Source organism: Armigeres subalbatus, chromosome 3 (assembly GCF_024139115.2).
Source record: "Armigeres subalbatus isolate Guangzhou_Male chromosome 3, GZ_Asu_2, whole genome shotgun sequence".
NCBI lineage: Eukaryota > Metazoa > Arthropoda > Insecta > Diptera > Culicidae > Armigeres > Armigeres subalbatus.
This window is the reverse complement of record NC_085141.1, coordinates 278,476,606-278,491,705: the sequence shown is the minus strand read 5'-3', so window position 1 is coordinate 278,491,705 and position 15,100 is coordinate 278,476,606. Positions and strand designations below refer to the sequence as shown.

The 15,100-nt window shown below is 40.0% G+C and overlaps 1 protein-coding gene across 2 annotated transcripts in view; it reads left to right on the top strand.

Moving 5' to 3' along the window:
* LOC134224575 (kin of IRRE-like protein 1) overlaps positions 1-15,100 on the top strand; it is a 763,295-nt gene that overhangs the window by 13,043 nt on the left and 735,152 nt on the right. For both annotated transcript variants that reach the window (XM_062703984.1, XM_062703983.1), the window contains exon 2: positions 301-872. In XM_062703984.1, coding sequence (XP_062559968.1) covers positions 815-872 — 58 coding nt within the window. In that variant the 5' untranslated portion in view covers positions 301-814. The remainder of the gene's footprint in view (positions 1-300; positions 873-15,100) is intronic.

Here is a 15,100-nt window from a genome sequence, read left to right as displayed (position 1 = left end):
GTCCCTTTGGACATTTTGTTCCTTTCGACCTTTTGTCACTTTCGACCTTTTGTTTTTTTCGACCTTTTCTCCCTTTCGACCTTTTGTCCTTTCGACTTTCTGTTCATTTCCATTCACTTGCTTCTCTGTACAGTTTTGTAAATTCTAGTCAATCATAAAGTAGCAACTACGAATCGCACAGTCGGTACCTTGTTTTTTATGTTTTATGTATTAGTTATTTGGATATCGCTGTGTTTATTAGGACTATTAATTATATTCTTCTATAATCTTCACTAAATTCCTATCTTTTTTTATTTTCAGTGTCCGCTCCCAGAACTGCCATCGACGGCACAGTGAAAGCGTCAGTGCCCTGTATTTACTTTCGTTCGGGAACGGGAACACCAGTGAAAAACCGAAATTCCATGCGGACTCCGGGCCACAACAATGACAGATGTCGGTATTATGTCGCCATGGGATCCTGTGAGTATTGAATCCGCCGGATTGGCACCGATGGTACAACAGCTGCCATTGCTCCCAGTGCGACGGTGAAGGTCGTCGATGTGTGTATGTGACAAAGAAACAAAAGTGAGCTGAATACGTTCCTGCGCGTATTGGAAAATGTTTGTGTGCCGTCATTGTTGGCGGCTCAGTTTTGCCAAGTTTCAGTTCAAATAGTGCGGCGTGGGTGTGTGTTCGGTGAAGTGGAACGGCGGCATCACGCAGCGTTTCAAATCGAAACATCAAAACAAAGTGTGGGGAACCCTGCGGTGTAACTGCAGCAGTAAACAAACAGGACAGGCAAGCGAACCAGCCTGACCACATACCAACAATCAGGATGAAGAATCGAATACAGCTCATTGTGGAGATTTGGATTCTGGTCGTCTATGTGATAGGTGAGTGTTACGATTTTTGTGGGCATTGTTTAAGCATTTATCCTCACTTGAATAGCCATGCTATGAGCAGAATAAAAATCGTAAAATCCAATTGTTGAACGTTTGCTGCATTTCCAGTGAGATTTTTATGATGGATGATCAATATCCGAAATGTTAACATGAGCTACGAACTTGAACTTTCTAAACTGAGCATCATATTTTTACCGATAACATTCAAACCATACGGCACCTTATATAATGGCACACGCGGGAACACCATCAGGTCTGAGCCATAATCCCAAAAAAATCTAATACTTTGTAACTGCAGTTCAAGAAGTGAAAGACTTGAAATCCGCTTTGCTGCTGTCACGTACAAACATCCACCAGCACATTAAATATTAAGCTGTATAAATTCTTACAAACGTTTTCTTCTAATGAGGATTAATATAAGCTTTCCCCAAGAGCACATTTATAAAAACCCGGATTGATCCACCTTGCTGTATCAATCTAAATAAGTTTCCTTGTTGCGCTCGATTTGGTTTACTTACTACTAAGTGAAACATGTTTAAAAAATAATAGTCCACAAACTAACTTTATATCAAAAAATATAAAATATATCGTTTTAAAAGTGAAAGTAAAACCTTTCGGTATAAATTTGCTGCACAAGAAAGGCAGAAACTCTGCAGTCGAGCCGAAAATAACAAAAAAATAAACAGAAACTCAACTTGCACGGAAGAAGCCAATGGAAAAGAATGAAAGAAAATTTGAGTCGGCGCCAGAGCAGAAAAAAACTTTGCGGATGGAAATAAGCACCACACTGAAGCATGAAACTGTCAGCTTTCGGATGGCCCCACCACAACACAAAGTAGAATATAGAGGAAAAAAGCGGGCTTCGCTCACATGTGACGAATTTCAAATGAAACTTTTCGCTTGCTGTTGCGATTTTATTTAGATTCTCTCTTCATGCGTTGAAGATCGCTGAAAGGGTGCAAATTCATTTTGCTTTTTGCATGGTTTTGTTTGCAGCCGAATGCTAGGAGTAATATGATTACGATCATTGAATAAATTTCGTAAGCGTGATGGCAAACAAAATTGTCTATAAGTTACTACCATTTTTGGGGAGGAGTCAGTATGAGGGATGACACATTGAGTCTATTATAATGAACTGAAAAACAATGTCGCTGCTTTGGTCATATCTCGGTGTTCATAAAAGTTTAAGTGAACATCATGCAGGTGGATTAATCCGAGTTTTCTTCCTATAAATATATAGACATCGGTAATGTCGACTGGTGGTTTTTGAATGTTTTTATCTGGCTTTGCTGTGTACGTTCTTAGTTTATTTCCTGCAACCCGATACCACCATGGCAATGACAGTCGAAAAATGGAGCCGAGATTTGCGCCGTCTTGTGGCGGAAAACGGTTTTGATGTTGGAAATATCTCATTCAACTTGTGTAGGTATCAAATGAATTTTACATGTCAAACAGAACCGGAGTAAAATAAGAAGATAGAATAAGACTAAATATGTGGGTATTTGTGTGAATCACAGGAACAAACTAATCATTTACTTATAATCTCTTTATACATTCATGATAGCAGCATATCGTGAGTGACGTTTTTCGTAAGCTGTAACAATAATGAACAGATTTGGATATGGTACTCCAATATTCGTTTAGGAAAGCTCCATTTGCTGATAAAGCATTTTTACTAGTTTCAAACATCCGTGCGAAAAAAAATCCATTGTACCCGACGGCAAATGAGTAAGGACAAAATGTTTTATCATAGCTTGTCGGTGAGGACTGCTTTTCCAATTCTCATATTTCGCACATGCATCAGCTTGTGATAAACTTGTTTTCGTGGCTTATAACTGTTGTAACGCTCAATTGAGAAATAGCAAAGGCACCAATTGCGGGCCAAATCAGACGCGCGTGGAGAAGCTCCACAATCGAGTAATGTCTAAAAGCGTCCCACAGTTTTTTGTTGCTCAGAGTTTAGACGATCGGAAGGTGTCTCTTAGTAAATGAATATCAAATGAATTCGTTGACCTGCTCCAGGATGATACGGAGCATGGCAATATGGTCCACGCAATATGGTCCATGGAACTTCAGTGTTTATTTATTACTAGCCGACCCGATGAACTTTGTTTCGTCTACAATTGATTTATTCTTAGATTAGTTCTTGAGTTATGCAGAAATTTCTATTTTCTTTGTATAGGAGCCCTCCTTTCCAGAAGGGGGAGGGGTTTTTAATCACCGCATAAACATATCTTCCCTTCCCTATGAAGGAATTGGTGCTTCATTTGTATGGGAGCCCCCCTTTCCAAAGCTGGGAGGGGTCTCGAGCCATCTTAACAATCTTCCCCTGCCTCAAAAACCTCTGCATACAAATTTTCACGTCAATCGGTTCTGCAAAAAGCCATCGTATACGCTGCCTTCCGCGAAGCCTGCGGCCTCTTCTGGGTTCTCAACTAAATTTTTTTTTTTTTTTAACTTTATTAGTGTGTTTTTTTAATTGTAAACTAAGTTCAACACAGTCTCAACTAAATATTATCTCTGCTATACGTTCTTCCGGCATACGAACAACGTGTCCAGCCCACCGTAGCCTGCCGTTTTTTGTAAGCTTAACAATAACCAGCCCTTTATACACCTGGTACAACTCGTGATTCATGTGACGCCGACAGATACCGTTCTCCTGTTTACCACCGAGTATTGTCCGCAGCATCTGTTTCATGGCCGTATAAAGCCACCGGAAGGATTAGAGTAGTATACAGCGCGAGTTTTGTTTTCGTTTGCAGACTACGGGACTTAAGCTGGTTACGAAGTCCGTAATAAGCCCTATTTGCAGCTGCAATACGCCTTTTCATCTCGCGGGTAACATCGTTATCGCACGTCACTAAAGTTCCAAGATATACAAATTCTTCTACCACTTCAAATGTTTCATCATCCAGCACCATTTCACTACCACCACCACTAATGAACCCACGTTGATTGTCAGCGAACATGTACTTCGTTTTGCTGGTATTGATCGTTAGTCCAATCCTCGCTGTCTCCCTCCTAAAAGGCATCCCGATAATATCGATATCGTCCGCGAATCCTAGGAGCATATGCGATCTTGTGATAATGGAACCACTTCTTTGCACACCAGCTCTCCTAATCGCTTCTTCGAGCGCTATATTGAACAGTAGATTCGAGAGTGCATCACCCTGCTTAAATCCATCTAAGGCAGCGGTTCTCAACCTTTTCTTTGAGAGGTACCCCTTCGAACTTTTGCATTCTTTGGGGTACCCCCTAGAGTGGCCCAGCCTAGTATGGAGAGAAAAAAAAGTCGTCGGATTCTACCGGGCACCCTCCAGGATTTTGCCTTTAGGTGCGAAAATCATTCTCTGAAAATTTCAGCCTGATGGGTTATTGCATAAGCTGGCGCAATTGATTTGAAGTTAATATGGGGGTTTCAGTCGAAATATATGGGAAAATACACCTCTGTTACTATTTCGTACAGGAAATTGGATGGAAGAGCCCGATTGAGCCCAGATTTGCAGAAAATGAAGTTAACATGCCCGTGAACAATTCGACATAGAATTCTACTATTACTAAATAAACTTTTAATCAGTTTTTGGCTGATTTATCTGGAGTTGGGTTGAGCACTTTGAAATTCACTAATTGCCATGAAAACATACGCATGCAATCAAAGGTGCCTACGACGTGTGATTTCGCGCGCACTGAAACATAAGTAACTGTATGCGCGCCACAACACATATCGCAGCTACCTTCGATTACATGCGCTTGTTTTCAAGGCAATTAATGAATTTCAAATTGCTCAACCAAACTCCAAATAAATCAGCTAAAACTAATATAAAGTTTATTTAATCATAGTAGAATTTTATGTGGAATTTCCTGCAAATCTGGGCTCAATCGGGCTTTTCCATCCAATTTCCTGTACGAAATAGTAACAGAGGTGTATTTTCCCATATATTTCGGTTGAAACCCCCATATTAACTTCGAATCAATTGCGCCAGCTTATGCAATAACCGATCAGGCTGAAATTTTCAGAGAATGATTTTCTTACCCAAAGGCAAAATCCTGGGGGGTGCCCCGTAGAATCGGACGACTTTTTGTATCCTGGGCCAGTCTAGTACCCCCTCATAAAAAGTTTAACTTATAAGATAATTATATAAAAACGGACCTGAAACTTTCCAATTCAAATTAAGTTTATACAGTCGCCTCTTCACATCTCGAAATTGAAGGGACCATCGAGATAGGGAGAGATCGAGGAATGGAAGGAAAACTGAAATGGGTACTAGATCCAAAAAAGCTCGTTGCTATGAAAAACGACAACAAAACAAATGTCGTTTCCTGTTGTTGATGTGTTTGTTATTGTCCAAAGATGGTCTAGTGTGTGTGTGTGTGCTTCATCCTCTATCCCTCACTCAGCTGGGAGTGTTGGTCAAGTAGTACTACAAATAATTTGATCAGATCTCATGATCCATAATGGTGCCCTTTTTGTTACGAAGAATAGTACTACAAAAAGGATTCACTTCTGAAACTAGAAAGGTTACTTCAGAAGTGTAGGGAATGGAATGTACTAGTTGTTCATAACAGGTACAGCAAAACTTCACAAGGACGCCCTTATTCGTAGTAACTACTCAGGGAGTAGAAGGTCGAGAAGAGCCACCGGTGCTAACTAAAGCGTGAACCGGATATCTGGGACTCCCACAATATCCGCGGCAATAGCAGCAAACGATGCCCTGTGCGTATTTAGTGTTAAATTTTATAACATTTTATATTGGTGAAGCAATGAGACAACGAAAAGTAAATAACTGGAACGTGCTCACCAAATTAGTTCATCCAGACTTTTGTACTTCTTATCCTCCTTTGCTTTCATTGAAAACGTGGTCGCAATGCACAACAGATAGCATTTGACGGTGACCGATTTGGCGGCTGCGAAAGTTCTCGTGGGGTCAATGGCTGTGGAAGTTCCAGTAGCTGTTACTGTTAAAGCTGCTTTGTAGTGCCTTAAATATCTCAGAAATGGGGAAGTGTTTGAATATTGAAAATTCTTGAATTCTGGAAAGATGAGATGAAAAAAAGGCAAGTATCAAACATTACAACATAAGTGTTTTTGTTTGAAAAGTATTTCCACAGTTAACAGATATTTAGGCTGGTATACCATACGTGTGTTAATATCTACAACCGTTGATTCAAATGCATCGAACATTTGGAACGCGATTGGCAATCGTTTGGAGATGGTGCGATGATCGTTACTGTGTTTTTAGTAAAAACACAAACACTACCACATTTTTTAGAATTTCCGTTACGTACATCATTAACAGGGGGCCCTCCTTAGCCATGCGGTAAGACGCGCGGCTATAAAGCAAGACCATGCTGAGGGTGGCTGGGTTCGATTCCCGGTGCCGGTCTAGACAATTTTCGGATTGGAAATTGTCTCGACTTCCCTGGGCATAAAAGTATCATCGTGTTAGCCTCTTGATATACGAATGCAAAAATGGTAACTTGGCTTAGAAACCTCGCAGTTAACAACTGTGGAAGTGCTTAATGAACACTAAGCTGCGAGGCGGCTCTGTCCCAGTGTGGGGATGTTATGCCAATAAGAAGAAGAACATCATTAACAGTCTTTATGAATGATTATGGGCTTTATTAGCCCATGATTAGGAGCTTATTAGTCAGAAAAAAAACTTAATCTAGAGTCTAAAATCTAAAAGATTGATTAATTATAAACCTTCCTTAATAACATGCTTTCTAGGGGAAATTCATATACCGTGGAAGCACCATATTTGACGCAGGTCCAAACTTGGCGCACTTTCATATCAAATGATTCATAAAACTTATTTTTGCCAAAAATACATCAACGAATCAAGCTGGATGGCTTTATTTGCTTTTCTTCTATGCATATATGGCATAAAAAGCATAATATTGATGAAGAATCAACGTACCCGAATAAAATAAATGAAGGTCATACTCATAATGCGTCAAATTTTCGCTTTCTTAGCCATAATGCTAAGGTTCGAATGATCTTTTTTTCGTGCTAAATAACTTTTGTGAGAATCTTTGACCCCTACCTACCACCAGCTCAGCATTATTGGTAAGCTTTCCCTTTTGAGCTGAACATTGCAACATTCGAACGCATTTTTCAACCCAAAATGTTCTGCGTCAAATTAGGCTCACAATGCATTGTGATGTTTCTAATTAATCCTATCAGACGAATAGAGAAGGCAGTGTATAAACCTCAATTAGGAAAAGCAATATGTATTCATTTAGTTTTAACTAACTCTCTACTACTAAGAATATTAGTCAACATTGGATTATTCCACTAAGTGTCCAGCCCATGGTAGTATGTCTTATGCTGTTCGATTTTGACGCGTTTCTTACACGGTATTTGGTAATTATGCAGTTTTTGTTTGCTGGTTTTGAATTTTTGCTAGAATTTAGTATCATATAATTCAATTTAATTTCTAATAAGCCAAAAAAATGAACACATTTTCAATTTGTTATTCTGTCGCTATCCAAGCCATATATGACCATGATATGGCTATCCAAGTAATAAAGTAATTTTTTGTTACAAATACAACAGACCATGGTAGGCTGGTTACGTAATGAAATGTCGAAGTTAATTCTCCCGTGAATATATGTTTTGACATGGTTCTTACACCTAATGGAAAAGCATTTTGATTGATGTGCAGGGTCCATGAAACTAACAAAACAATTACATGGCACATAGCTTATAACTTGCAGAACAACCGAACAAAAATAAATGAAATGCTGCTTTGTAAAATGAATTTACTTGTTATTTTATACCGTGCTAAGTTCTTTTGCACTGTCATTATATAATAAAAAAAAGGCGTTTATTTGATTGAGTTTTAACATAGTTTCAAAGTGCGTCAAATTAGGAACAACTTTGCGTCAAATAAGGAACGTGGTAAAATTAGTGCGTCAAGTTGGGCACCTCAAGTACCACATAAAAACAAATTAAAAAATTAAGAAATAAACTTAGATTTCGAAGTTTTATTATTTGTACACATTCTATAATAGTAGAAAGCTCGTTATGCAGAATATTAGGCGAATCCATTTTGCAATTATTTTTTAAATAATGATTCTTTTTAAAATTTTCTTAACTGCGTCAAATATGGTGCCTCCACGGTATTACGCAATGCAAAATTTTGTACCCACTCTCTCTACTTCGTAACACTATTTGTATGAATGATTGGTTTTTGAATGAATCGTATAGTTCAAGCTGACCCCCCTGCATCTTTCAGCACCTTATTATGTATTTGATAGTCTACGTTTCTTAATACAACCAATAAAATAACAGTAGTTTCAAAGAATTCCTGTGTTATCAGTGAAATTTGAGTTGAAAGGCGAGATATGATAAATCCATCACTCAAATAAACAAAAAAAAAAATGGTGAAAAGAAAAAAAATATCTACAAATATTTTATGTGTTATAGCGACGGAATTATGTGGCTGAAGATGGTAGTCTATGGTGTAATAGCTTGCTAAATATCATTGCCATGTTTGCAGATTTTAAAATAAGTTTAAAGTGGTTGGATCTCACCGAATAACTGTTCATGAATCCTGCTCCAAACATTTTGATAAATTCATGTGATGCGGTCGACGAAATTGTCTATCTTTCAATGCTGAGGTTCTTGAACATTTGTTCAGCTTGCCTTGAAGATCGCGGAAGTTCAGTGATAGGAGTAACATTCTTGATATTTTGGAAAGTAGGTATACGAGCCTTACATCTAGATTAGGGTGGCTCAAAAAACACTTTTTCAAATTTTTTGATGGGCCGCCCTTTTATTCGGTTCTATTTGATGCCCTGATGCTCTGGACAAAATTTCAGCCAAATCGGTCAACGTTTGGGCGGTGCTAAACTCGTTGGAAGTTTATATGAAAAAATGTATGCAGAAACATCCCAAAACAGTGATTTGCAGTTGGACGGCACAATTTACGATCAAGAACCATAATACTCATTCAGTTCTTGTAAAATAAAATACAGAATGGTATGCTGAAAACCGCGAGAAGATTAGAGTTTATTAGGCAAAGATATTAGCATTTTACTGGAGTGTTGTAGGGGTGAATTTATTTCTTTTCAAAGGTAAAAGAAACGAAATTTGCTCAAACCCCACTTCACAGAAATGCTAATAACTTAGCCGGGAAAACTCTAATCTTCTCGCGGTTTTCAGCATACCATTCTGTATTAAATTCTCCATGATCTGAATGAATATCATAGTTCTTCATCGTAAGTTGTGCCGTCCAACTGCAATTCACTGCTTTTGGATGTTTCTGCATACATTTTTGCATATAAACTTCCAACAAATTTAGCACCGCCCAAACGTTGACCGATTTGGCTGAAATTTTGTCTAGAACATCAGGGCATCAAATAGAACCGAATAAGAACGCGGCCCATCAAAAAAAATGAAAAAAGTTTTTCCCATACTAATTTGAGCCACCCTAATCTAGATCCACCAGTATCTATCCACCAGAAAAATGCTTCAATGAATTATCCAATTTTCCTTGGTAGAGAATTGTATTTCACTTAATTTTTATCCTTTTCACGTTAATAATTTTTGACAAGCAAAATTCTCTTGTCCAAAGATGGTCTAGTAGCCTAAAAATTCGATCATATCGACATAAGGAGAGTGAATTAAGAACAAAATATACACATCGAGATAAAGAGATATCGAGATAGGGAAGTTATGGATATGTAGAATGCCCAGATGTATGTATGTATATTGAAGGGAACGAGGAAACCATCGACATATGGAAAGATATCGAGATATAGAACATCGAGATGAGGAGAGTCGACTGTACATCAAGCTTCCTCCAAAACGTTGAGAAATTTTGGAGGCTTCCGAGCCTCTTGAAAGGAGGCTTCCGAGCCTCTTGAAAGGAGGCTTCCGAGCCTCTTGAAAGGAGGCTTCCGAGCCTCTTGAAAGGAGGCTTCCGAGCCTCTTGAAAGGAGGCTTCGAGCCTCTTGAAAGGAGGCTTCCAAGCCTCTTGAAAGGAGGCTTCCGAGCCTCTTGAAAGGAGGCTTCCGAGCCTCTTGAAAGGAGGCTTCCGAGCCTCTTGAAAGGAGGCTTCCGAGCCTCTTGAAAGGAGGCTTCTGAGCCTCTTGAAGGGAGGCTTCTGAGCCTCTTGAAAGGAGGCTTCTGAGGCCTCTTGAAAGGAGGCTTCCAGCCTCTTGAAGGAGGCTTCCAGAGCCTCTTGAAAGGAGGCTTCTGAGCCTCTTGAAAGGAGGCTTCTGAGCCTCTTGAAAGGAGGCTTCCGAGCCTCTTGAAGGAGGCTTCCAGGCCTCTTGAAGGAGGCTTCGAGCCTCTTGAAAGGAGGCTTCTGAGGCCTCTTGAAAGGAGGCTTGAGCCTCTTGAAAGGTGGCTTCTGAGCCTCTTGAAAGGAGGCTTCTGAGGCCTCTTGAAAGGAGGCTTCTGAGCCTCTTGAAAGGAGGCTTCTGAGCCTCTTGAAAGGAGGCTTGAGGCCTCTTGAAAGGAGGCTTCCGAGCCTCTTGAAAGGAGGCTTCCGAGCCTCTTGAAAGGAGGCTTCCGAGCCTCTTGAATGAGGCTTCCGAGCCTCTTGAAAGGAGGCTTCCGAGCCTCTTGAATGAGGCTTCCGAGCCTCTAGAAAGGAGGCTTCCAAGCCTCTTGAAAGTAGGCTTCCGAGCCTCTTGAAAGGAGGCTTCTGATTCTCTTGAAAGGAGGCTTCTGAGTCTCTTGAAAGGAGGCTTCCGGGCCTCTTGAAGGAGGCTTTCCTGAGCCTCTTGAAAGGAGGTTTCTGAGGCCTCTTGAAGGAGGCTTCCGAGCCTCTTGAAAGGAGGCTTCCAGGCCTCTTGAAGGAGGCTCTGAGCCTCTTGAAAGGAGGCTTCCGAGCCTCTTGAAAGGAGGCTTCCAGGCCTCTTGAAAGGAGGCTTCCGAGCCTCTTGAAAGGAGGCTTCCGAGCCTCTTGAAAGGAGGCTTCCGGGCCTCTTGAAGGAGGCTGCCCGGCCTCCTGAAAGGAGGCTTCCAGGCCTCTTGAAAGGAGGCTCTGAGCCTCTTGAAAGGAGGCTTCCGAGCCTCTTGAAAGGAGGCTTCCGAGCCTCTTGAAAGGAGGCTTCCGAGCCTCTTGAAAGGAGGCTCCGAGCCTCTTGAAAGGAGGCTTCCGAGCCTCTTGAAAGGAGGCTCCCGAGCCTCTTGAAAGGAGGCTTCCGAGCCTCTTGAAAGGAGGCTTCCGAGCCTCTTGAAAGGAGGCTTCCGAGCCTTTGAAAGGAGGCTTCCGAGCCTCTTGAAAGGAGGCTTCCGAGCCTCTTGAAAGGAGGCTTCCGAGCCTCTTGAAAGGAGGCTTCCGAGCCTCTTGAAAGGAGGCTTCCGAGCCTCTTGCAACGAAGCTACTGAACTTTCGTTACTTTCATGTCTCCCAAATATAGGCTGTCGAGCCTTAAAATTGAAAATTTCAGAACAGAAGTATATTCTTACCGTATTATTCATCTTTTTGTCCCGTTCAGGTAGATTACAATGTAAATTTCCAATTGATTCGACGTTTTGCCCTTTTGATCGTTTTTCCCATTCAATGTGCCATCCTTTAAAAAATGGGATAAGGGATTGAATCCATACACTATGCTGGTCGGAGTGGGCAGGATTCAGAAGTTTTTGATTTACTAATCGTACATCATTCGTAGAATAAAAATTATAAAAACTTCATCAATAAGTTTTTATTAAAACTGTAATACATCCGCCATTACGCCGTTGTGTCCGAGGTACCCCCTGGGACCAACGAAGGTACCCCCAGGGATGCATGTGCCCCAGGTTGAGAAACGCTGGTCTAAGGTAACAAATGATGTCGATATTTCATCCGCAACCCTTATACTTGATTTCGATCCGTACAACGTTTTACGAATCAGTCTTATCTGTTTCACCGGAAAACCATGTTCTACCATAATTTGACATAATTCATTCCGTTTCACTGAATCGTACGCCACCTTGAAATCAATAAACAGATGATATGTCTGCAAGTTGTACTCCCGGAATTTGTCAAGGATTTGTCTCAGGGTGAACATTTGTTCCGTCGTTGATCGCCCCTCCCGGAAACATGCTTGGTATTCGCCGACGAAGGACTCTTCTGTTGCGGTCTCAATATGTTGAACAGAATACGGGATATAATGTTGTACGCCAAATTTAGGAGGGTTATTCCTCGGTAATTGGCGCACTCCAGTCTGTGCCCTTTCTTAAAGATAAATCGTCTAGCTCAAACCTCAATTTCCAAGTAAGGTTGGCTGAACGAATGACTGAGGGCGAGCAGAAATGGATCAGACCCAGGCGTCTTGAGATATCGTCGAAAATGTGAATATCGCCGATTATTGCAACTATCCCCCTTGGTCGGTCAGGAAGTCCATCCGCGCTCGCTTGTTTCGTCTGTAGCAGCGTTTCTAGAGCCAAATATCGTTGACGGGACTCATATTTTACTAAGAAAATTATTTTGAACTTTTAGTAGAATGTTTTCACTTGTAGTAAAACGACTTCGTACTATCCCATTTAATTCCACCACATATTTGAGGTGTTGTGCGTCAATTTTTTCTCGAAATTTCCGATTTGTTGACAACATCAAGAATAACAATGGGAAAAAAGAAAATGTGCAGCGGGTTTTGAGAGGAAAAGAGGTTATCAAAAACCTTCTAATCGAAATGGGTAATGCTATGAATAACCTGAAGTCGAAATATCATGATAACGTCCGGGCGGCGGCTGGCCTTCCTGTTGAACATCACCAACTACCGTGTCCCTTGCTCCAATACTCTTCTCTCCGGAGGCTGGAAAGGAGTAGCTTTATGAAGAAATGAAGAGTAGAGGAAACGGTGCTGGATGATAATATACAGGATTAATGCGATAAGTATTGTGAAATAATAATGTATGGAAATTGCCAATTCCAACCCTTCGTCCACTTAAAAAAATGTAGTTGAGCGTCTGGAAATATTATGTTTAGCAATTCACCAAATCCGGTTCCTTTCTGAGCGTTACGTTGGACAGGGATAATCCCAATTGTTGAATGCTTATTGAAGGGACACACTTTTTACCCAGTTTTGTTAAACCTGTGTGTTCCGTTTTTGGTCAACGCCATCATTCTTAGTTGCTAAATTTATTATTATATTTAACATTTGTCGCTAGTCGAAAGTTTTCACTCTTTGGTCAAAATGAAAAAAATAAGTTATAATATTCAAAATGTTTAATTTTCAAAATTAACTTTAGTTTGTGTGTGTTCATGAAGCATTACAAGAACCATCATTCTTTGAAACGCTGATGGGGTGAAACGTAGTGTTCCTATATGAGGAGGGTTGGTCCTGGATGGCTGAACATGAAGCAGAGTGCAGGACTGATGCTGAGCGAAATGTAACAGTTTGGGCACATCATCGACTGACTTCTGATTTTGATCCCGACGCATTTTTCGGACCACCGACAAAAAAAGGAAGTTTTTGAAATTTCATCTGTGGAACTTTGTGAGCTCTGCCATTTGAAGCAATCAATGTAGCTGCTAATATACGGGCCATCCACCGAAGGAAGCTGTATTTGGTGAGTCGTATCCAATTATAACCTTGAAAACAATACGTAAAAGTTCCATTGCAATAATCCGTTCACTCTAGGGAAATCTTAATCTCTCTGAAGCATTATAAAAAATATAGACAATGATTGTGTAAAGTCATGATGACGTAGAAAGAATTGCAGTGGATTTTTATTTTAGTTATCAATTTCGAGCATTTTTTAGTAACACTTTGAAACACGTGAATGTGCGTAGGTATAGAAGTAATCACAAGCATCAACTGGAGAACATTAAATATTGTTTCATTTTTTATTGCATTCAGATGAGACTTATACATGTACTATTTTGCTTATGAGATCCCCAGAAGTTGCACATCGAAATCGAATACTAAAAACATCACTATTGTGTGATGCAGTGTAATTTCTGGTGGTTTACCAACGAAGAATGAATTATGAACAATCACATTCATATTATATTCATTATATTCTATATGGTACATGATTTTTTTTCTATTCGTTATATTCATTACATTTACATTCATAATTTTTTCATACTTTCAATATGTCTCAGGTATTTGATTTGATTCGTTACCATTTCATTTATTTTATTCATTATATCATTTGTTTTACAGCACATTTAATATATTACTTATATGTATTAAATTATGCATTATATCTATTCTACCTTTAAACACTAAACATCCGAAACCGGAAAAAAATCAGAATGTTCTTTTCCAGTTAAGAAATTCAAATATAAACGGAGCGCCTGTGGCAAACCATTATTGAGTCTATCGCATGGAATTTTATGCATTGGATATCCCTGTTTTTAATAGTTGGACGTATTACCAATTATACAACAGCTGCCCTTGCGAGAAAGCTGTCCCATAACCAGCTAATAACGATGGCATATGAGTCAATTCCCCGTATCCATCGAATCCTACTTTAGCAATATTTCACATCTTTTCTCTCTACCCAACTATGTGTATCGAAATTGAACAACAGTCGATCGCGTTTGAATCAAAAACATGTGCTTCTGCCTGTCGTATTGAGGCGGGTTTGCTTCTGCTACGACAATAGAGACTTGTTTGCAGCCGTTTGATCATTTATTCATCCACTTAGAATTCATTTGTTGATCAAAATCATTATCATATCATGGGGGAAGGGGAATTTAATTTCTTTTTGCACTTTTTTCGTTTCAGAGAGCGAGCAAAGGCGCTTAAACCTAGGCTATTAGCCAGGGCAAGGCTAATACCTTCGCCCCATCCGAGGAAAATCATCGGCAAGGATAATGGAGTGACATAAATTTCTTAGCAAAGTCACTCCCAACGTATTTCCACAAATTTTCTATCATTTGCTTATAATGATACTCCTAAACCACATACCCTACCCACCATCCAATTCCTTGACATCTATGAGGGCGTCGGTGAGTCGCTGGCCTCTCGTTAAGTAGATGTCATATCATCATTTCCTTCCCTTTCCTAGTAACGGAGAAGATGGGCGTGGCCGGCAATGATAGCTTTCATGTTTTATCATTTTGGACCCCCAATTGGATTTCCATTGAATCCCAAATGGAAATCCATAAGAAATTGGGGTAAGAAAGGTAAAGAATATACATGACAACTATCAGTATGCAATCTACGAAATACTCCGTTACAACGCAACGCAACGCAACGCAATGTTTTCACTTGTAGTAAAACGACTTCGTACTATCGCATTTAATTCCACCACATATTTGACTGTT